The 22,326-nt window shown below is 35.6% G+C and overlaps 4 protein-coding genes across 4 annotated transcripts in view; 3 read left to right on the top strand and 1 right to left on the bottom strand.

The window, feature by feature from the left end:
* LOC124423024 (netrin-1-like) overlaps positions 1-13,801 on the top strand; it is a 109,237-nt gene extending 95,436 nt beyond the window's left edge. Inside the window, exons 5-7 of the mRNA XM_046960252.1 lie at positions 8,447-8,515; positions 9,869-10,079; positions 10,206-13,801. Coding sequence (XP_046816208.1) covers positions 8,447-8,515; positions 9,869-10,079; positions 10,206-10,350 — 425 coding nt within the window. The 3' untranslated portion in view covers positions 10,351-13,801. The remainder of the gene's footprint in view (positions 1-8,446; positions 8,516-9,868; positions 10,080-10,205) is intronic.
* A 1,290-nt stretch (positions 13,802-15,091) lies between these two features.
* On the top strand, positions 15,092-16,399 carry LOC124422723 (NADH dehydrogenase [ubiquinone] flavoprotein 2, mitochondrial). The gene is made up of 4 exons (XM_046959565.1): positions 15,092-15,249; positions 15,413-15,475; positions 15,547-16,005; positions 16,132-16,399. The coding sequence occupies exons 1-4, from the start codon at positions 15,193-15,195 to the stop codon at positions 16,303-16,305; spliced, it is 753 nt and encodes a 250-aa protein (XP_046815521.1). The 5' UTR covers positions 15,092-15,192; the 3' UTR covers positions 16,306-16,399.
* Positions 16,400-16,532: 133 nt separating this feature from the next.
* LOC124422721 (mismatch repair endonuclease PMS2) lies at positions 16,533-19,196 on the top strand. Its single transcript, XM_046959563.1, has 5 exons — positions 16,533-16,788; positions 16,880-17,039; positions 17,230-18,458; positions 18,541-18,790; positions 18,866-19,196. Exons 1-5 carry the CDS (start codon positions 16,702-16,704, stop codon positions 19,192-19,194), a joined length of 2,055 nt encoding a protein of 684 aa, XP_046815519.1. The 5' UTR covers positions 16,533-16,701; the 3' UTR covers positions 19,195-19,196.
* A 144-nt stretch (positions 19,197-19,340) lies between these two features.
* On the bottom strand, positions 19,341-21,397 carry LOC124422722 (glutamate-rich WD repeat-containing protein 1). The gene is made up of 4 exons (XM_046959564.1): positions 21,270-21,397; positions 20,503-20,996; positions 19,980-20,387; positions 19,341-19,893 (listed from the first exon to the last, which is right to left on the bottom strand). Exons 2-4 carry the CDS (start codon positions 20,994-20,996, stop codon positions 19,404-19,406), a joined length of 1,392 nt encoding a protein of 463 aa, XP_046815520.1. The 5' UTR covers positions 21,270-21,397; the 3' UTR covers positions 19,341-19,403.
* Positions 21,398-22,326: the final 929 nt, after the last annotated feature.

Below are 22,326 nucleotides of genomic sequence, written 5' to 3'. Positions count from 1 at the left end.
AAATAAAATTTTTTCATTAGAGCATCTTTAAAGGCATCGTAATAACGTAAATATAAAGCTTATCTTCATTATGGCCTGGTGCGTCATGCAGTGACAAGGAAGGTATACGCGTATCGCGTTCGTCGCGAAACTAACGCGGTAAGGGTTCGAAAGATTGTTAATCGTTGACGGGAAAGGAGCATGAAATATCGGAGCTTTCTCTCTCTCTCTCTCTCTCTCTTTCTCTCTCTCTATCTCTCATTTTATCTCTCTTCTTCGCTTGCTCTCTACGAGAGCTTGTTTCCCGGCAAGCCCTGTCCATAGATCCTCAAGGTGGATTTTAATGAGACAGCCAGAGGCGTGACGTTCTAATAACGCGAAGGCGCTCGGATATACCTATTTACACAGCCACCTAACGTCACCTCGTGCATACACTACGAACCAAAAGTTTCGTCCTCGGCAAACATCTTCGGGAAGTTACAGGAATTTAATTACTTCGACAAATGAAGTAAGGAGACTTGGCTTCTGGCATCGGAACGAGACGTCCGTGGAATTATAATGTCCTCTTCTTCGCTCTCTCTCTCTCTCTATATATAAATAAATAAATAAATAAATAAATAAATAATAAGTTAAATAGAGTTTGCTCGTTCTCGAAAAGAAACCTAGTTTATAAAAATCTTTCTCTTTTCGTATTGTAAAGAGTTGAAAGTTTCTAGCATATAGTATAGGTATATATATGTATGTGTATGTTTGTACGTATGTATGCGCTATATGTATGTATAATACCGATATCGTTGTCTCGTCGGCATATCAAGCTACCAGAGACACGAAGCGGTACTACGGTCTACCGTTGGTCTATTACTATCGTTCTAAGGCTGATAGCGTACGATCGTACTGGTACGTAGCGGTGTCGATAGTGACCATGACAGTAGCACCTACTACACGACTCCCGGGGTAATGGCGGGTCCAGTCGCGATAAGGATTCGTATTTCTCGCGACCCCGTCACTCGCCTTCGATCTTGCCTTTCCGTGTGCGAGCTCACCGGAAATTTTCTTTCGATGAAAAAAGAACGCTGGAATAAGTGACATCTCGGAAAATCGTCCAAGATAAATATTTCATTTCGTTACTGTGAACGCGCGTATTCCAATGCAAAAACGTTCGAAGAGTTATCTGATATCATTTAAAATCGCGGGTAAGGTAAAGCGAAAAGTTTGAAAAAGAAGAAAAAAAAAAAAAAGAAAGAAAAAGAAAGAAAAAAACATAAAATTCCGTTCGAGCCGTTCGATTGTCCGCCAACTTCTTTTGTCCCCCAACTTCCTTTTCGGTAGACGAGAAACTGTCGGACAGGCTCTCTCTCTCTCTCTCTCTTTTTTTCGTTCATACTCACGATCTCACCGTATTTTTCTCAACGACGAAAACTGACGCAACCCTGGCGCTCCTCGTTTCCGGACAGCCCTTAACGGAGTAATAAACGAGAAATGGTTTCCCAGCAGCAGCCACTACCAACACCAATACCATCAACATCACCAACACCACCACCACCACCACCCGCCAACACCATAGTCGTCGTCGACGGCGTTTTATTTCGCGACAGTCGCTTCTGATTTCTCCTAACGAGCGCTCCTGGCTATTCTACGACAGCTAGAAGCGAACACGCTGATAACGCGTTAGAGCAACGTTATCACGTAATGAAGAGACATAAATAATTTGAAGACGTGCGGTAGTTATAACGACTCCCAGGATCAGATTATATCGAAACTTGGAATCAAGAGAAAGGAAGAGTAGCTGATTAATTCTTCATCATTTCAGTAGACTGCTAATAAAACGAATCGTCGAATAAATTTATTTCACATACCCATGAATAAATAAAGATCTTTCTTCGATTTGAATTTTAACGCTGTACAAGAGCTTTTGTACGATAAAAATTTGAAAGATTTATTTTTTCCTCTTTTCTTTTCTACTCGCAAATTTTCTACTCGCAAATTTATTTTCTTCTTTCTTTCCCGATTAAAAAGCGGAACGAGAGAAAATCGAGTACGAGTAAATATTATTATCTTTGTTTTGATTCACGCAAATTCTAACAATCACCATTTTGTTTGTAAATTTTGTAATCCTTTAATGAACTCTGGATGGAGGTCGATAATAGAATCCCTACAACTCACCCTCGAAAGGATAGAAAGAGACGGAAAGAGAGAGAGAGAGAAAGAGAGAGACCGGAACTGCACGCAAGCCGTAGGAATAGGAGCATCAACGGGTGGTAGCGGTGGCAGGATATACTACGCCGTTTTCTCTTCCTCTCTCTCTCTCTCTCTCTCTCTCTCTCTCTCTCTCTCTCTCTCTCTCTCTATCTATCTATCTATCTATCTATCTCTATCTATCTCACGAGCTCCGCTTCGATGGTGGCGGCTAACCAAATTAAACGTAATTTGAATTTCGTTTGAAATTCAATCGATGCTTCCCCGGCCGATTCTACGACCACGAAGCTACGAGTTATCGAATAAAAATGTCGAAAATTCCGTGGCCATGGAACCGCAACCGGTCACGTTCGTCTACAGGCGGAACTACCGCGCGGAATTTCGCCAATTCCGGATAGGATGAGTGGTAAAATCAGAGAGATAGACCGTAGCGAACTCCTACCAAACCGCTACTCGATTTCTCCAAATCCGGAAGCTCCGCGTTTATCCACTCATCCTTTATACTCTCTTCCACAATAACGTTCGGACATTGTCGAAGTTGTGGAAGAAAAACAAGATTATGCACATTATTTGAATCGATTCCGGTAAACGTACTCAAAGCGAACCATTTTCTTTAACGTCCTTAAAACGTATAAATTCTTTGGGATAATCTCTAAAAATAAAAAGTTAACAAGATCGAAGCCAACGAAGAGAGAAGCACACGTATGTATATACATAGATACGAAAGTGACACGTAAATCCAGGGCGGATGTGGCAACGAGAGCAGCATGCTCGTAAACGCGAATCGATCGCGAAGGGATGAACGGTATGGTAAAGAGTAGAGAATAGAGAAAGAGAGAGAGAGAGAGAGAGAGAGAGGGAGAAGAGAGAGAGAACCGAGACCATAATCCGTTTAATTCCCAGCTAACGAGACGCCCTTTGTGTCGATTAACCCGTGCCAATTCGCGTCCGGCTCGAACGCGAACGCGAACGGGATCGATGCAGTGTAAAGCGTATAAGGTAGACGTTTTCCGATCGAACGATTCGTCCTATCGATCGATATATATGTATATATGTATACGATAGCAAAGCTCGACACATGAAACTGCTTTTCGATTCTGTTGTCACACCGCGCGCTTCGGGACATTCCAATCAGCGAGATCGGCCCACGTAAATCCGATGTGTTACGCTCCGAAAATCAGGGATTTCTCCACCGCAGACGATCGAAAGAAGTACGTTTCTACGGGCGTGACAACGACAAATTCGACGTTCAAAAGCGATCCTTCTCGTTTCGTACGTATGAACGCCCATTTTTTTCATTATATCTCGATACTCGTTTCTTTTATTCATCGATTATTTTAAACGCTAGAAAAGAATATCTTTAATAAGAAAATTATATCTCATCTATAATCATGTCGTTACTTTACGTAAATGGGAAAAAGTTTTTGAAAGAAATAAAAGAGAATCGACAAATTGATTTGTCTGATTCGAGGCCATAGAATAGAAGTAACAATTATCTACTTGCAAAGTATAGGTATACATACTTATATATAAAAAAAAATAAAAAATAAAAAAAAAGTAGAGAAAGGGAGAATAAGAAAAATGGAAATATATTCTTTTATATTCCTTACGCATGGATCCCTTTGAGAGACGTTTTTCGGACAAGGTGTGTGACGGTTCACCGACTAAATCCAGAAGCAGTCAGGAAAGATTTCGGAGAAGCTTGGGAGACGTGGAAGAAACTCATTCGATTGTAGATGTAGGAGGCTGCTCTGTTCTCGTATATTTCTTTTTTGCTCTTCCTCTATGCGTTCCTGGAATAAAGAGATTATATTTATGAATATCAGAGAGGATTAACGCGGTGTTCTTTGTGAATGACAAGAGAAAGAGAGAGAGAGAGAGAGAGAGAGAGAAAATTCAGGAATTTTTAACGCGAGTTATGTAAAATTTCATCACTTTTCCAACGTGATTCTATACAAGTTGCAAGAAAAAGGATTCGAAAAAATAGAACGACGATAGCTTTCAGAGTCGATTAAAATCGTGGTACCTTATCGCAAGTTTCCTACTACTTCCGAACGCAGGAAGTAGAAGAGGAGATTGCTTTGAAATCACTTTACTTTTCTCGTAATTCATCTCCGCGGTCCGTTCGATAGGGTCCACATCTCCATGAATCTCAGATTACGTATCATGTATTTCATAGAACGAATGGACATTTATAGTTTTGCGTCTTACGTCGAGAAGAATCAATCAAGAAAAAGAAGAAGAAGAATTGGATTTGCAATTTTTAACGGATACTATAAATATTCGAAAAAGAAAGTAAAATGAGAACAAGAGAGTATACGTTATTGTAATAAATATAAACTCGGTGCCATTGCAATTGAAAATTTCTTAATGACTAAAGCGTAAAGTGCGGCCTTCGAGTTAAATCTGTGTTTTCTTTGCGAGCTAAAAAGATAAAGAGAACGCGCCTGTTAACGGGAATTTACGAAATTCTTGTTAAGCCTTCGAAAAGTTTTGGTAGCCGATGATGTTCACGGAGTATCTTGCCAAGGAAAACACCATCGTACCACGCGCGATTAATCTACGTCCGCCGTTGGCAAAGCTCTCTTCGCCGAAGAAGCCTTGAAATTCGAGACCGACGCGCGACGCCTTTAAAAAAAGATCCACGATCGTACGATAGAGAAGAAAGAGAAAGACAGACAGACAAGCAGACAGAGAGAGAGAGAGAGAGAGAGAGAGAGAGAGCGAGATGAGTAAACCATAAAATGTCCATTTCTATTGATTTCTAAAGACAGTTTATTACGAAACGATACTATTTATGACAGCTATTTCGCGACTTCGCATGATAGATCAAATTGCAAAGATACATACCTCCAACGTGCGAATTTATAAGGTGCTACAATTAAAATATGTAGATACACGTTCGATATAAATCTTTTAAGCGTCCTATAAATTTGACGAAGCGTATGAATGAAGCGCTATGAATGGCGGCTCGTCCAAAGAAGCACCTCATGAATGGATACGCCCGGTTGTACGATGCATGCGTACGCACGCACGCACGCACGCACGCACGCACGCACGCACGCACGCACGCACGCACGCACGCTCATGCAGGAAATGACGATCTATATGAATACTCGAATGATTTTCATCCTAACTTTGGTATCATAAAGCCAGTTAAGGAGGAAGTCGTAATGCCTATTATCTCATCCATAGAGTATTATAAAATGTATCGACACTAGAATTCGTTTTTTTCATAGATTTCCTTTTAACCGACATAAAGAAATAACAAAAAAAAATTTCCCTTACAAAATAAGATCGCTTAAGATTACGTTTTAATCATTTCTCGTTCACGAAATGAATACAAAGAAATCAGAAATTTTAAATTAACAGAGAACGGAAGAGGAAGAGAGAGAGAGAGAGAATAAGAGATAATGAACAATCCTTTTCATCGACTCGCACGTGATTTCGATGGTACGATCAATTATTATATTCCAAAACGTGTGATAATTATCAGGTAGAGGCTTTGCTTCCAGCAAGGATAACGGCCTCGTCAAGACGTACATATATATATATATATATATATATATATATATATATATATATATATATATATATATATGTATGCGCTTTCCCACGACGGGATGATGTTCACTACTCGCGGTCGGAGCAAAATTATAGAGTGCCTATTACACGGCTAGAACGATACTAGTAGAATGACGAAGGGAAATAAATAGCTACGAAAACAAGAAAAGTGCGTGCTTCCTTTCTCGCCTCGGTCTCTAAATTGTACGACTGTTTAACTCGCTAAACCATCGAGCGTGTTAAAACGATAGGCGGCAGAAAGCAATGAAAGAGAACGAGGAAGAGGAGAGACCAATGAGAGAACTACGATCGAAAGAGAGAACGAGAGAGAGAGAGAGAGAGAGAGAGAGAAAGAAATAGAATAAAAGAAAGTTGGACAAAGAGAAGGAACTTGGCTTTTCCACGAAAGCGTCGAACGATAATTATGAAATTCCTGCAAAATGCTTTTGCACGCAATCAGCGTAGAGAGGGAACGCACGTGTGTGTGTAAGTACACGCCTCGGCTCGGTTTATTCAAGCAACTCGACTCGAACACGAAGAAGCTTGTGTTGGTCCTCTTCGTCCTTCCTGTATACTTTCTTGTCTTTTCTTTCTCTCTCTCTCTCTCTTTCTTTTTTTTCTCGCTCTCTCACCTTGTCACGTCTCGTAGAATCTTTTCGAACGAAGCGCGAGCCGCGCAAAATGCTTCTCGTGCTTTGACGCTTATTACGGATTCCTTAGCGAGAAACGATATATGCGAGTGCGAGTTAACGCGCACTGAAAAACAAAAAGAGAAACGAAGAAAAGAGTCCACCTCGCGTGCAACGTCCCTCTCTCTCACTCTCTCACTCTCACTCTCACTCTCTCTCTCTCTCTCTCTCTCTCTCTCTCTCTCTCTCTCTCTCTTTCTTTCTCTCTCCTCCTCGATAATTAACAAACTCTTCTTGGTAAATGACATTCGCACATTTATCTCAAGATTCTCCTAGAATATTTTCTGCTCGTACTCGATGAAATTGTAAATGATGTTAGTTTACTGGACACAAGCCGACTTGTTACCGGTTTCTCATCGAAAAATAATCTTTCTTCGGAGTACTTTTACATATCTTTCAAGTCTATCTTCTTTTCCTTTCGTCGATCTCTCTGTATCGCAAATAAATATTATGACGTAAAATCAAGGACATTAAAAATTACATCTAATAATTGTTTCAATAAAGCCATTTAAAGGATAATCTCCTAACGCTTTAATCTTTTCTTTTTAAAAAGCTATAAGGAAGTGGAAAAACGTGTCAGTCTTTCTCTCTTCGTCTTTCCTACGTGAAAGCATTGTCTTCTTCTTTTTCTTCTTCTTCTTCTTCTTCTTCTACTACTACTACTACTAGTCGCCTCTCCCCTATTCATTCGTCTCTATCTAAAACTAGCGCTAACTCAGGACCGTAACATATATCCCGTAGAATTAATTGAGTCTCGCTCTCCGAGTCGCATTATATACGCTGACCGTGCCGGTCGAGATAATAGATGGATAACCGAGGCTAGATAATAGATATGGCACCGGGGAGAATGATAATGGTCGATGTCAAGTGCGAGACGAGACAAGCTGAAGTAATCTCTAAGTGTCGGTGATGTATCGTACGCATATGTACGTATGTATGCATATATATATATATATATATATGCATGTATGTATATAACAAAATGAGCTATTAACTATTATCAACCGAAGTAAATTTTTGTTTAAGGAACTAATATTTCATTTTCTAATATTCTATGATATAACAGTTTTGTCAGAATTAAGTCGATAAAAAATCATTTCACTCAACAATATGTAATTATTAATGTTAACCAGCTTCTTTCTCGTTGTCGTCGTCGTCGTTGTTATGACGTCATAATGCATCCGACATCGCGTGACAAGGTACCACGCGAAGAGATCCGTCTCTTCTCCTACCGCGCTTTTAACCGGTACACACTCGACCTGTCCTTTCCCTCCCTCTCGTTCCTCTTCTCCCTCTAGAACTCCGTTTGGTCTTCCTTGCTTGGAGGCACCAAGTGCATCGAAGTGGATAATACGATGGTTAGGGCGAACGACGGACCAGACGAATGCCTCGGGAATTTGCGAGAAGCTAAACGTCGACGACTACAACACGACGACCGATGCACTTTCGGCTTCGGTCGTATTTACATATATCCTTATATATATACATATATATAGATAGATAGATATATATATATATATATATATATATATATATATCTAATACAGACACGAAAGGAAAAAGGAAGAAAAGAAAGAAAGAAAAAAGAAAAAACCTCGCAAATATTATTTACGATCGAGGAAACATTTCCTCAAATTATTCTTTCGTAGATACGATAAACGCTTATATCCGAGCAAGAGCATCGTCATTCCGCTTCGAAGGATAGAGAATTTTCGTGCCTCTGGCAAAACATGAATATGCGATTTCAAATTTTAGTATCGTACACGGTGTTTCATTAGGATGCAAATTATTCATTCATAAGGCTTGTATATACTGCCATGAAATATCTTGGTTAATGCCGGTATCATTTCGATGGACGAACCGAGAGACATTACACCGTTGGATGCGTTTAACGATGTGTTTGAATCGTTACTATCACTTTTATTTAAACTCCTTCAAATTTTCTCTATGAATCTAATCAAATTCATTCACATCGTCAACACTCTTACATATTATTTTTATCCTCGTTTCTGTTGCAGATCAATGTGGAAAGTGTCGGGCTAGCACGAAGAGACTGAATCTGAATAAATATTGCAAAAGAGATTACGGTGAGTATGTATTAGTAAAAAAGAAAAACAAAAAAAAAGAAAGAACGGTCGGTTTCGGGTCAAAGTTCCTAGAAGAGATTGAAAAGAGAAAAGGAAAGAGAGAAAAGAGAAAAGAAGTCCCTGAGTACGAGTGATCTACACATGGGCCATGCTCGACGATTTGCCTCACCTTTTTTCCTCCTCTTCTTCCTCTTTCTTCTCCCTTTCCTGAGCTTCCCTCGTTCATTCGTACGATGACGCGATGGTGGTGTGTGCAAGGCGGCTCGTTTAAAAAAAGTGAAAGGCTCGCCGTTTTAGCGGGTAGGACTTTCAATAATAGAAAGGCATGCTTTTGAGCTGTGGTCCAGTACGCCGGGCCACGGTTTTAAGCTTGCTCTCCCTCTCCATCTTTTTCTCTCTCTTTTTCTCTCTTTTTCTCTCTTTCTCTCTCTCTCTCTCTCTCTCTCTCTTTCTCACCATCCCTCATTCTCTATACTTCTCTCTCTTTCTTCCTTCTCTCGTCCATTTGCTTGATTCAGCACAGATAAATCTTCAACAGGTCTGCACTTAGCTGTCTCCGTCTTGGAATAGAAACCGAAACGACCACACGACGTACTATCATTCTTCCTTTTTTTTCTCTCTCTCCCTCTCTCTCTTTCTTTTTATCTCTTTCTCTCTTTCTCTCTTTCGTGTCGTTTTGCGGAAGCAAATCCGATAGAGAACATCACGAAAATAGCGTAAACCGATCCGAAACGAAGAGGGAAGGTCAATAACGAAAGTTTTTCATCTAAACGTACGAGGATATATTACTTAACTAGAAAACTAATATTATTGCTTGTAAAACAAAAATATGATCCGTTATCGAAAGGACGTGAGAGTACCATACGTCGATCTTTTCAGTTAACCATCTCTCTTCTCTGATCGAGTAATGAATGGTTCGATCGAAAGTACCGCTCGATGTTAAGTTGGTTTCGACGAACGCACCGGCCGTGACCCTGGTCCTTGGCGAAAGGCTAATAGTATCTCTGTCCTGCGAACGACAGGATCGATGGATACGAACGTAATAAGAGAAAGAGAGAAATAAAAGCAAAAGCTGTTTTGCAAACCACAACCCTATTCCCCAGACGTTTTCCCTTCGTCTGTGGGAGACCACGACCTCCTTCCAAATACTCGATATATATATATATATATGTATATATATATATATATATATTGTACATATGTATAACATGTGTGTATGTATATATATATGGGTATATATATATATATATATAACATTTCATAGAAAATCGAAACTACCGAACAAGCCAAACGCTCGGAAATATCAAATATCGTTTGTTAATACGAAACAATTTGTTTTGTCCATTTTTGTAGCTATACTTGGAAGAATAACGGACAGGCACAAGAAGAGCGATGGTTCGCAAAGCGGTAGTAGCGTCTCTGGGACATCTTGGATACGGTTCACATTGAACGTCGATTTTATATACAAAAAGACTCCAAACTCGAGGATTCGACGCGGCGACGTACCGCTCTACGTGCACTCCGCGGATTTGGCCTGCAGATGCCCCAAGATAAAACCCAACAAGTGAGTATTCACAAGTTATACGAGTAATAAAAAATACCATGTGTATATATATATATACATATATATGTAAGGAATGAACAGTTGAAGATCCTGAAAACAAAACATTGATTCTCGTAATGTCCATAGATCGTACTTGATCCTCGGCCAAGAGAGCGACGGTGGAGGTCAAGGTGGTCTCACTGTGACGCAGAGATCGATCGTCATCGAGTGGCGCGACGAATGGCATCGTCGAATGCGTCGCTTCCAACGTAGAGCGAGATCTTGCCATTGAAGGAGCAGCAAGTCATCGGCACATACGAGGACGTAGAGAGAGAGAGAGAGAGAGAGAGAGAGAGAGAGAGAGAGAGAGAGAGAGAGAGAGAGAGAGAGAGAGAGAGAGAGAAAAAGAACTAAGAAAGATTACGAAGGATTCGCCCCACCCGCCTTTATAGAGGAGCCTGCTACCTTGATTTTTCTAATCGCGAATACCGCCCGAGTATCGATCGGTGTTCCCACACCTCGCGAACGCTCGCGATGATTCCGTTTACGGTCCACGATAAGAAAGAGAGAGAAAGAAAGAAAAAAAGGAAGGAAAAAAAAAGCAAAAAAAGATAAAAAAAAAAAAAAAAATACAAAAAGAAGTTACAAAAAAAAATTTAAAAAGAAAAAAAAAAACAGAAAAAAAAGGAAAACAAGTCAAGGCGAATATCGGTACTCGCGCGTCAGCTCGATTATTTCCAGCGCGAGTATCGATAATCGTACGTCTTCCGTGCTCGATGTCCACCATACCATTAACTATCTCGCACTCCCTGTGCCGGTATTATTCGAGACGCTACTGATTATCGAAGATAAGGATAAAGGTTTCAAGCGCGTTCGACGCTTCAAATTTTGATTTACTCGCGGCGGTGTCGGCGGCAATAGTAGCAGCAGCAGAAGCATCAACAGCAGCAGCATCATCAGTAGTAGCGGCAGTCTCGCCTTAAGTCGTTCTCAACCCTTCTGTCGAAAACGAGCGTGCGAACGAGAGAGAGAGAGAGAGAGAGAGAGAGAGAGAGAAAGAAAGAAAAAAAAAGAGAGACAGCATGAACGAGCACGCGACCCGAAAGAATGAATGCGTGTGTAAATGAATGCGAGCGAGAGAGAGAGAGAGAGAGAGAAAGAGAGAGAAGAAAAACAGAAAGAGAGAGAGAGAGAGAGAGAGAAACAAGTGGACAAGCTAGTGAAACGAGAAGAGTTAAGCGCAAGGCACAGAATATATTTAGCTGTCGTATATTATCATCAAAGCCATATCGTGCTGTCGGCTCAAGGAGCGAAGAACCGTCGGCTTTGGACATATACGTTGGACACGAGCCACGATTACGAGGGCCCCAAAATGGTCCTCCGCTTGCTGACATTTTGCAGCCACAAAAAATCGCTTCCTCCTCGTGTCGTCTCGCGACTCGCGCGATTCCAAAGACACGATCTTTTCGCGTTTAACACAACATTATACATTTTTACCGATAAAAGTTAAGAAACCTTAAAGACACGTATATATATACATACACATACATACATACATACATCTTTGACGATATAAATGTCTCGAAAATGTTTCGAATAAATCGAAGTGTTACTTAACTATTGTCGGTAAGTTTAATTTCCGTAAATAAATTGGAACGATCGACTTCTCCTTTCGTTTCGCGTTAATGCGAATAAAAGGGATGAGCGGCGGCGAAACCATGAGAATTCCATAAGACCGTGCGACCGACGACTGTAAATGGCACAAAACTTCCATATACGCTAGCCCCGAGGCCTTTCCTCGAGCCCACCTCCTTCCTCCTACTCCGTCTCCTACATCGCCTCTTCTTTTTTAATTTATTTATTCTTCTTCGCTCGTACGACGATAACGCGTCGACACGACACGACACGAAACATCCTACGCTCAACACGTACGCACGCACGTACACGTACACACACACACACACACACACAGGCAGACAGACAGACAGACAGACACACACGTACATGCATACATATATACGGACAGATGTATGGACATACAAGTATTTGCATATACACGCGCATACACACACGCGACAGAGATACGCAAAAAAAAAGGAAACAAAAACAAAAGAAAAAGGAAAAAAAAAAAAACAAAAAATAATGATTACACGCGTTCGTTGAATGTAGATTTTCTTGTAAATTTTCTATATAAATTATTAAGACCTTTTTCTAGCTGATATTATGTATTATTAATGACTTACTTATGTATGTAGATGAGAAGAAATGGTAGAGAGGCTAAGCAGCCGAAGAAGCGCGTCGCAATAATATAACTACACTGCCTTTATCGATCACTGCCGGCGATCGTCCGTTCCACGGATCGATGGATCGACGCGTCGAAACGAGAGAAAATATCAGCCCGTTTCATGATCGATCGTATGCATTCTTCAAACTTACGTGATAAAGAAGATATTGAAAATTTGGCGGGTTTTTAGAAGAAAAAAAAAGGAAAAGAAAAAAATTCTTGATATATCGTTAAGAGACGCGCTTATTTAGATCCGATATCATCGATGACGATATTTAAAGATCGATCCTCGATAATCGATAAAATCAAGTTCCTAAGCACGACGATCGTTAATTTTCTTAGTGCCAGGAACGAGAAAAAGAAGGAAGCTCGTGTTTCCTTGGAAGGACATAAGCGTGTTTACATGTACCTCCGCTTATAATGAGAAAGTCTAGAATGACAAACGCTACTTTCGATCGGCGACGCTCACACGTACTTACTTACTTGCTCTCTAAAGACGATCGAGAAAAGGTATATCGTTTAGGGGCAAAATGCGTATCGAAGATTTGCGATCTTCGTGATTCGCTTCGAATGCTATATGCGATATGCGACACGTGCGACAGGTTGCAAGGCGACGCGAGATGAAAATATGCGAGACCGTTCAAAGAGAAAGAAAGGAAAGTAAGAAATAAAAAAGAGAACCGTGTAAGATCCGATTGTCTGTCTCCGTCGTCTACGCTAGAATTACATGTATAAAATGTACCAACTTTAAGATAACGCTATTTAGATTAAGATTCAAGGAAAAAAAGGAAAAAAAAAAAAAAGTTATATCGTATATTCGCAGTTTAGCTGGCGACAGTTAGTAACAAAAGAAAAAGACCGAAGAGAAAAGGTGCGCGATCACTTTAATTTTAAATCGTCGATTTGTAATAATACTTTCTCATAGATCTTCTTAACGATCGTTTGGCTTCGCTCATTCGTTATTTTTTTTTTTTTTTTTTTTTTTTTTTTTTTTTTTGCTCCCCTTGGAGAAATAAAGATTTCTATCTTATTTTTAAATAGATGAGCCATTCGTTAACACGCGATGATACGCTTTATATTTTATGATTTATATTCCATGGATTTTTGTTTGTTTGTTTCTTTTTATTTATTTATTTTTTTTTTTTTTTTTTTTTTTATTTTTTTTTTAATTCTATCATAAATATTCGACGATTTATTATTCGTTCGATTGACGATCGCTAGAGCATCACGAATAAAAGGAAACGAATGTTAAAGGATTTCCAATCATGCCAATATATCGTAGAATATACGCGATGTCACATTAAGTGTGCTATTTATACCTCCAAATTATTATATCGATTGCTACTACTGTACCACACATGAAACTTAGACGCGATTAAATTATTAGATGTACCGTTGTGTATTGTGATGTAATAAATGTGACTAGTTGTACGAGAAATAAAATGCAATGAGTATGAAAGAAAATCTAGAATCCCTTTAACTTCATTTATTCACTGAACAATATTCCAACTAAAACAAGTATACTATCTCCACGAAATGGATAAAAAAAAACAAAAATTAATATTATCGTTTCTTGATATCGGTAACGCCACGTAGCGTGCTTAATGGAAAGATTTAATGATTGCTAAACTTACCGACTGTAACTAATGAACTGATTGATTTAAAAAGTAATACGAAAAAAAAGAAATCTGCATTATCATATTCTATCGATAATTGCATTGTGTCATTCTCATGGATCAAACCATCTATCGGATAAAGTAGATCTACAGATCAACATTACCGACGAATCATCGGAAACCGACTTACTTATAAGATTAAAATCGTTAAAATAAAACATCATTGGATTTATTTGACGAATTCGAAGAAACGAAACAATGACTGCAATGCAATTCGACATTATATATATATATATATATATATATATAAAGTAATTGTAATCTTTTATACAATGTATATAATATATATATATATATATCTTTTTCCGAAAAATTGTACTCTATCAACCTATATCGATATCGAATTAAATCATCGATTGAACGTAATCTATAACTAGACGAAATTATGCTTCTTGCGATTTAAATAATTCTTTTCAACGCGAGTTACAAGCTAAAAATTCAAACTATTCCAACTTTATATGCATCGAAAGAACATTTTCTTGCGAGTCAAGAAATTAGCCGAATAAATGCTAAGAAGATATTGATATCGTTTAAAAAATATTAGACAACAATACCTGTTATTCTAGGATCGCTTTTCTGCTCGAACTAGATGAAAAAATTGATATTGTTGAAAGTGGAGAAGCAAAAAATGTCGGGATCACTGCATTCGTTCTACCGGCAACCGACATGGTTGCCTTGTTGCCGCGAAAATGGAGAAGAGTTTTGGAACTGCCGTGATCTGATTGGCTGTTCGTTAATTTACAGGTATCACGTGACTTCATAAATGCATATTTCTAACAACTGATATTCTTCGTATTAACTGTTTAAACTTTTAACGCGCTATTTTACATTACACATGAATAAATACTTTTGAAGAAAAAAAAAAGAAAAAAAAAAAAGACGATAATGGTAGCGCCTCGAAATACCGCAAGAGATTAAAGTCTTATTGAAACTTGTCATTATTTATATTCTATGACTTTAAGATATTTAATCTCATCATTTTTCCGGACAGTAATTAAAGCATTTAATATTGCATATTGCGTATTATTTGTTTACTTTACTCTTAATAGAAAGATATATAATATATATATATAGAAAATAACTCGTACCGTACGCCATCTGCTGTCGGTTATGGTTAAGTTAACTATCAAAAAACACCGATTGACAAAGTAACAAAATATTAATATACTCCTGGATGTATTCAACTTCTCTAAATATGTTAACATCTCTTCGTGTATTTCGTACGCTTTTAGTACGTAATTATATATAAAAAGATTTATTATTTATCAAATTATTAATCTTCTTTTTTTTGTTTTTTTTTTTTTTTAATATAATCCAACTGCACCTTATGTAACCTTCGAATCATATTAAAATAATTGTTATTGTTTGACACTTATTATCCAATTTTTCTATAGGCTTCTACAAAAAGCAGAGGAATACAAACGTCTTCTAACCATGCATCCGAACAGCTGTTCAATGTACGTTGTAATATTTTTTATTAAATTCTTGAGAATTTTATTTCAAACGTAATACCATTTTTAAATTGTAGCATAGAGATACCGAATACAATAATCCCAGTACACCCTTCGAGTTTAATGAAGCAAACAAAAAACGTATCGAGGCACTTCTCAAAATTTATCCAGAAGGTCACAAACGTGGTGCGATGATACCTTTATTAGATTTAGCTCAAAGACAACATGGTTGGCTACCTCTCTCCGCTATGCATAAAGTTGCAGAGATTCTCAATGTACCACGTATGCGCGTTTATGAAGTTGCTACCTTTTATACAATGTTTAATAGAAATCCAATGGGAAAATATCATATACAAATCTGTACGTGTACTCCATGCTGGTTACGAGATTCAGATTCTATAGTAAATGCTGTAACCGAGGCAGCATGTTGCAAACTTGGTGGTACCTCTGAAGATAAATTATTTACAGTATCGGAAGTAGAATGTTTAGGAGCATGTGCCAATGCACCAATGTTCCAAGTTAATGATGATTATTATGTAAGTGATTATAAATTTTCCTTTTTCATAGATAGCCAATTCTATGGCAAAAAAAAAAAAAAAACAAAACAAAAGAAAAAAAAAGAAAAAAACAATCCTATTATCTGATTTTATTTATCTTGATAGGAAGACTTGACTCCTGAGAGTGCGGCAAAGATAATAAATGCATTAAGAAAAGGTGAAAGACCACCACCTGGCCCTCAAAATTCACCTAGATTTGCTGCAGATCCAGCTGGTGGATTAACATCCTTGAAAACTCCACCTCCAGGACCAGGATTTGGTGTCAGATCAGATCTATAAAACAAAATGTAAATACAAATTTAGTGTATGATATATGTAAATGATTTAGCAATGTTCAAAAACATTATAAATAAAGTTTCCGATAATAGAAAAATAGTCATATATTTAATATGTAAATTTTTTTTAAAAATTGGATATTATAAAAAAAATACACTTTTTTGCGGGACAAGTCCCATCGATTACAAAAGACCGACGAAAGAATAAAAAAGAAAAAAAAATATAAAATTAAAAAAATTTTCGAAAAATATATGATGTAAATAATATTTGTAGTTATGCCGGTAAAATTCTCAGCATTTTTCGTACTGTCGTTTTCTGAGTTAAGTCGTACCGAAAGTGAAAGATTTATAAATGATATATCCACAAAATTAACTGCTTTTTATTAAATATCGAAATACAATGTATGAACCAATTGCAACAACAGAAAAATCGCAAAAGATCGAGGCGATAAACAAAGAAACAATACATCGTATTTGTTCTGGACAGGTAAGGTTAACCGTTGAAAAAAAAAAAAAAGAAATTGACTTATATTATCAGTCTTATAATATTTTTAACGCAAAGCTATGTAATCGTATAGGTAGTGATTGATCTTTCAATTGCTGTAAAAGAATTAGTTGAAAATAGCTTAGACAGTGGAGCTACAATTGTTGATGTAAAGCTAACAGATTATGGAAAAACATGTATAACTGTCTCAGACAATGGAAGTGGAGTTGAAGAACAAGATTTTGAAGGATTAGGTCAGTGATCAAATATAATAAGAATTCATAATTTCAATTCAAAAAAAAATATTTTTTCTTACTACAATAGCATTCCATAAAGTAAATTTGTTTACGTTTAAAGTACATGTGATAGAAAAAAATATATATATAAAAAAAAAAAAAAAAAAAAAAAAAAAAAAATATTAATTTTTTCATATATTCAAAACAGGTTTAAAACATTATACATCTAAACTGCGTGAATTTTCGGACTTAACAGAGGTAAATACATTTGGATTTCGTGGAGAAGCTCTAAGTTCATTATGCGCATTAGGTGATCTAAGTATCGTAACCAGACATTTGACTAATGAACATGGATTCAAATTGGAATTTGATAGGAATGGTTTATTAAAAAAGAAAGAAATATATGCTAGAGAAAAGGGAACGTCAGTTCATGTAAAAAATATATTTAAAAATCTTCCAGTTAGAGCGAAAGAATTTCATAGAAATATAAAAAAGGAATATACACGTACTATTCAAATATTATACAGTTATTGTTTAGTTTCCGTTAATGCAAAAATATCATGTACAAATACAATCTCAGGAAAATCCTCTAATCTTATTGTAAGCACGGCAAATGCGGATAGTGTTCTTAAAAATGTTATTGCTGTCTTTGGTAAAAAATCTGTTGATAGTTTGATTCAAGTTGAATTACAACCGCCTGATGAAACAACCTTAGAAGAATACAACTTACCAAATAATTCCAAGATAGACTTTGATTGGGAATGTTACGTTAGCAGCTGTGATCATACCTGTGGTCGTTCTACTCCTGATAGACAATTTTTTTATGTAAATGGACGACCTTGCGATCTTGCAAAAATAAATAAATTAATTAATCATATATATCATAAATATAACAATAAACAATATCCTTTCATATTTTTGAATTTAAAATTGAATCAAGAATGTGCTGATATTAATGTTACACCAGACAAAAGAACTATTTTGTTCACACATGAAAAAATAATTTTAGCCTCTGTTAAATTTAATCTGATAAGAAAATGGGAGTCCGTGCAAGGAAATTTTACTGTAAAAACCTTGACAGAATTAAATGTTGGATTTAAAAGAATAGCTTCTTCTACTCATGAGGATCCACCAGCAAAACGAATACAACTTTTTCATAGATCACAAAGTATTGAAAAAAATAATGAAAAAGAAGCGCACATAGAGACAGACAATGTTTTTGAAGAAAATAATGAAGTTGTAGAAAAATTATTGAACATTGAAATACCTATTAATATAGAAAAAGTAAAAGAAAAGTTTTACGAAAAAAAGAAAGCATCTAAGAATGACGTTAATAAAAATGTAAATTTGAAGTATAAAGTACAAATAGAAGCTGATCAGAATAATGAAGCTGAGAAAGAACTACAAAGAGAACTTACCAAAGAATCGTTTACAAAGGTTATTATAATAATATCAAGTTCGGCATTCTAATTCTTTCTATTAATTTAATATATAAATTATAAGATATATTATGTTACAGATGGAGGTTATAGGGCAATTCAATTTAGGTTTTATTATAGCTCTGTTGGAAAATGATCTTTTCATAATTGATCAGCATGCAACAGATGAAAAATTTCGTTTCGAAAAATTAAGTAATGAGACGAAACTGAAAACGCAAAAATTAATTATACCTAAACCTTTAAATCTTTCATCTTTAAATGAAACTATTCTCATAGAACAACGAGAAATATTCGAAAGCAATGGTTTCGAATTTAAAATAAATACTGAAGGTATACTAATCATTATGAAAAGCTATATGTTACTTATAAAGATTCTAATAATTAATAATAATTATTTTCTTTCAGATGACGTTGGAAAACGTGTAGAATTAATCGGAATGCCGGTTAGCTTTGGCTGGCAATTTGGACAAGGAGATATAGAAGAATTAATTTTTTTAATCAAAGAAGGAGCGATAGAACATAAAGTTTCTTCTGAAATTCCTCGTCCAAGTCGAGTTCGGCAAATGTTAGCATCAAGAGCATGTCGTAGCGCAGTTATGATCGGTACTGCATTAAATAATGCAGAAATGCAAAAATTAATAATACAAATGAGTCAAATGAAAAATCCTTGGAATTGTCCACATGGTAGACCTACAATACGACATCTATTTTCTTTATTCCTAATGAATGGATAATATTAAACAATTGTTTTACCTAAAAAATACACGAGTCAGACGAGAAAGAAATTTTCTATTCTTGAATAAGTAACACTTTGTAATACTTATGATAACGTATTAAAGAAGTGGCAAAGTTACATTAAAATTAATTAAAAAGCACAAAGGAAATTACAAAAAGTATATTCTTCTGAATATTTTGACAATATATAATTAAGATTATAAATTCATTAGACACTAATGGTACGAAATATATTATATCCAGAATGTGCTGTTGATATTATAGTACCAGGACACTGTGGATGCCAATGTAATTCCTTAATGTCTGTTTGACCTTGATGTATAAACAATAACTGTGGAGGCAAATCTGTTATTTCATTGTCTTTGGATTCTTCTGAATGATCTACTTCTACTGACAGATCCCATTGCGCGATTTGATCATCCGCACCACCTGAAGCAAACACAGTGGCTTCTTGAGGATGCCACTCTACAGTTGTTACAGGTGCGGTATGTTGTTTAAAAGTTGCAAGAGGAGTTGATCCATTTGGACTAAATTCTCTCAAGTCCCATATACAAAGTAATCCGTCATCTCCTCCAGACACAAGGAATTGATTTTCTTTGTGATTCCAAGAAATGACATTAATATCTGCAGTATGTGTTCCAGAGACCGATAGCATACACGCGGATTGTGGACTGACCCTTGTATCCCATATTTTTATACTATATAGAAAAAAAAAGTTTTGTCAAGTACAAAGATGTACTAATGTTTTTAAGTAATATATATCTATATATAACTCATAGGAAACCTTTTATCAACCGAACAAGAAGCCAAAACATTTCTTTCATTAGGAGACCATTGAATATCTTCTACACTGTACGGTGCATGTGAATTATAAGGCCTTTGATCGACTTGCCAAGTTCCACTAGTATCACTTCCACTGATGCGCCATATGTGTATATTACCCTTACAGTCGCCAGAAGCTAATGTGCCTTTTTCTGTAGGACACCAATCAAGACCATATCCTTCGGTAAGATGTCCATTAAAAGTAAACAATGGTTTTACACCACCATCAGGTCTCTCACATTTTTTACGATATGAAAGCAGTGATTCAGTATTATCAACTGCTTTCAATTGTTCATTCAAATTCCAAAGGTTTACTCGACCTAATTCACTCCAACTTGCTGCTAATGTTGTATGCTCTATTTGCGTACACCTAAGAATGTTATTATAGTCACATTTTATATTAATGTTCCAATAATAATATGTAATAATTATATATTATACATTAAATATATACATATATTTATTATATATATTTACACATTTACCTTATTCTATTAACACATCCTTGATGTTTAATTGGAGCAACCGTCATAATTGGAATTCGTTCATCGTTTTCATCTTCAGAGTCGCTTGATTCGTCTTCTGAATCTATATCTTTTATCCCATGCAAATTTGTCATTTTCATAACAAGAAGATTATTTACATGTGCCTTTGCAGCTTGAGTACCAGCAACAAGGTACATGCTAAGGGGATAAGTTTCTCTATCGCTACCAAGATCATCTAATATTATGTCAAAGCTAAGACACGGTGCACCAGATTGTGCATGATGCAACATACGATACGTAGATTTATCGACAATAAGTTCCTCCTCTGGATCTAAAGGTTGTCCAGGTAAGTACACTTTTGATTCTACTTTATTATCCTTCTGATCCTTATCTTCGTTTTCTATAATTCTTTCACTTTCCGCATCCTCGCTACTATTATCCATACTTTCATCTTCAGTATCATTCATTGTTTCATGATCCATTTCTTCCGACATCTTTTTGTAAAAAATTTGGAGAAAAAAAAAATTAAGAATAAATAATATAAATAATGTTAACGCTAATTTTATCAATTAATCAATGAATAATTAGAATACAATGGGAAATTCTGTAAGAGCTGTACGAAGAGAAATTAACCTCAAAAAATGATACTACTTAGATAAATAATTATTAATAATAATACATATATAATATTGAATTAATATTAAATATTACGTATTATTTGATAGATAGATATAATAATGCTATAAAAATATCGAATATTTATTTACCTTTAACAAATCTCAAATTTCTATATACTATTCAAATGCACATGTCAACACGTGTATGTGATTGATTCCAAACTGTGTATACACGATAGCTCGCAAATTATGTTTCCTGCACGATCTACTTCTGCCATCTATATTTGAACATAATAGAAGACTATCAATAAAATATATTAATAATAACAAAAATTGTTTATATCAATGAACGAAATGTTAGCTATGATTTTTAATTTTATTTATGCAAATATTTTTCTAAATTTTATTAACGATTGATCAATAAATATATCTTACAAGTAAAACTTTCCACTAGACTAATCATAATATATTAGAAACCATAAAATATATGTAAGTAATTATTTCCAATAAATTATTATATAATTATATATTGTTATTAAACAATCTACTCAATAAAAGTAATCTCCATAATATAATTAATAATATATGTATATTATATTATCTGTTCGAGAACGAAATAAAAATTTTAACAACAGAATATTCATTTTAATAATGTAAAGTATATATGTAGAAGCAAAGCATAATTAATTTTTAAATTAATAATCGTATAATTGTGTAAACATTATAAAATTAATAATCCTCAATCTCATTGATATTAAATAATTTCATTTTATTCAAATGCGCGCCGTCCTTAGATACAAATTTTCAAGTTTAAGAATATTAATTATGTATCGCTCGTATCCTATGTGACTTCAGCGACATATACGAATAGAATTTGAATTAAAAACCCAATAGGAAAACAGTATTTGAAAATATATTAATTGAATAATGTTTGTTAATTCTATAAACTTTATACTTCTTGTTTCTATTTAAATTTAGTCAGACGGCTAAAGCACTTTTAAGCAAATTTTCGGTTATTTATAAAATAATATTCACAAAGCAAATATCATATATAACTTAAAAATTGATTATAAATAAAATTCTTACTTATCATTCATTCATATCTGTTTAATAGTAACTTTAATCTCATTGAATTTCAAAAAGAAAAAGTAGCAAGATATTGGTTGAAATTTAATGACAAATTTAAATTAATACACGAATTAATTAT

The sequence above is a fragment of the Vespa crabro genome, chromosome 3 (assembly GCF_910589235.1).
Source record: "Vespa crabro chromosome 3, iyVesCrab1.2, whole genome shotgun sequence".
Taxonomy (NCBI): domain Eukaryota; kingdom Metazoa; phylum Arthropoda; class Insecta; order Hymenoptera; family Vespidae; genus Vespa; species Vespa crabro.
The sequence above is the reverse complement of the archived record's forward strand: the minus strand, read 5'-3'. Positions and strand labels throughout refer to the sequence as shown.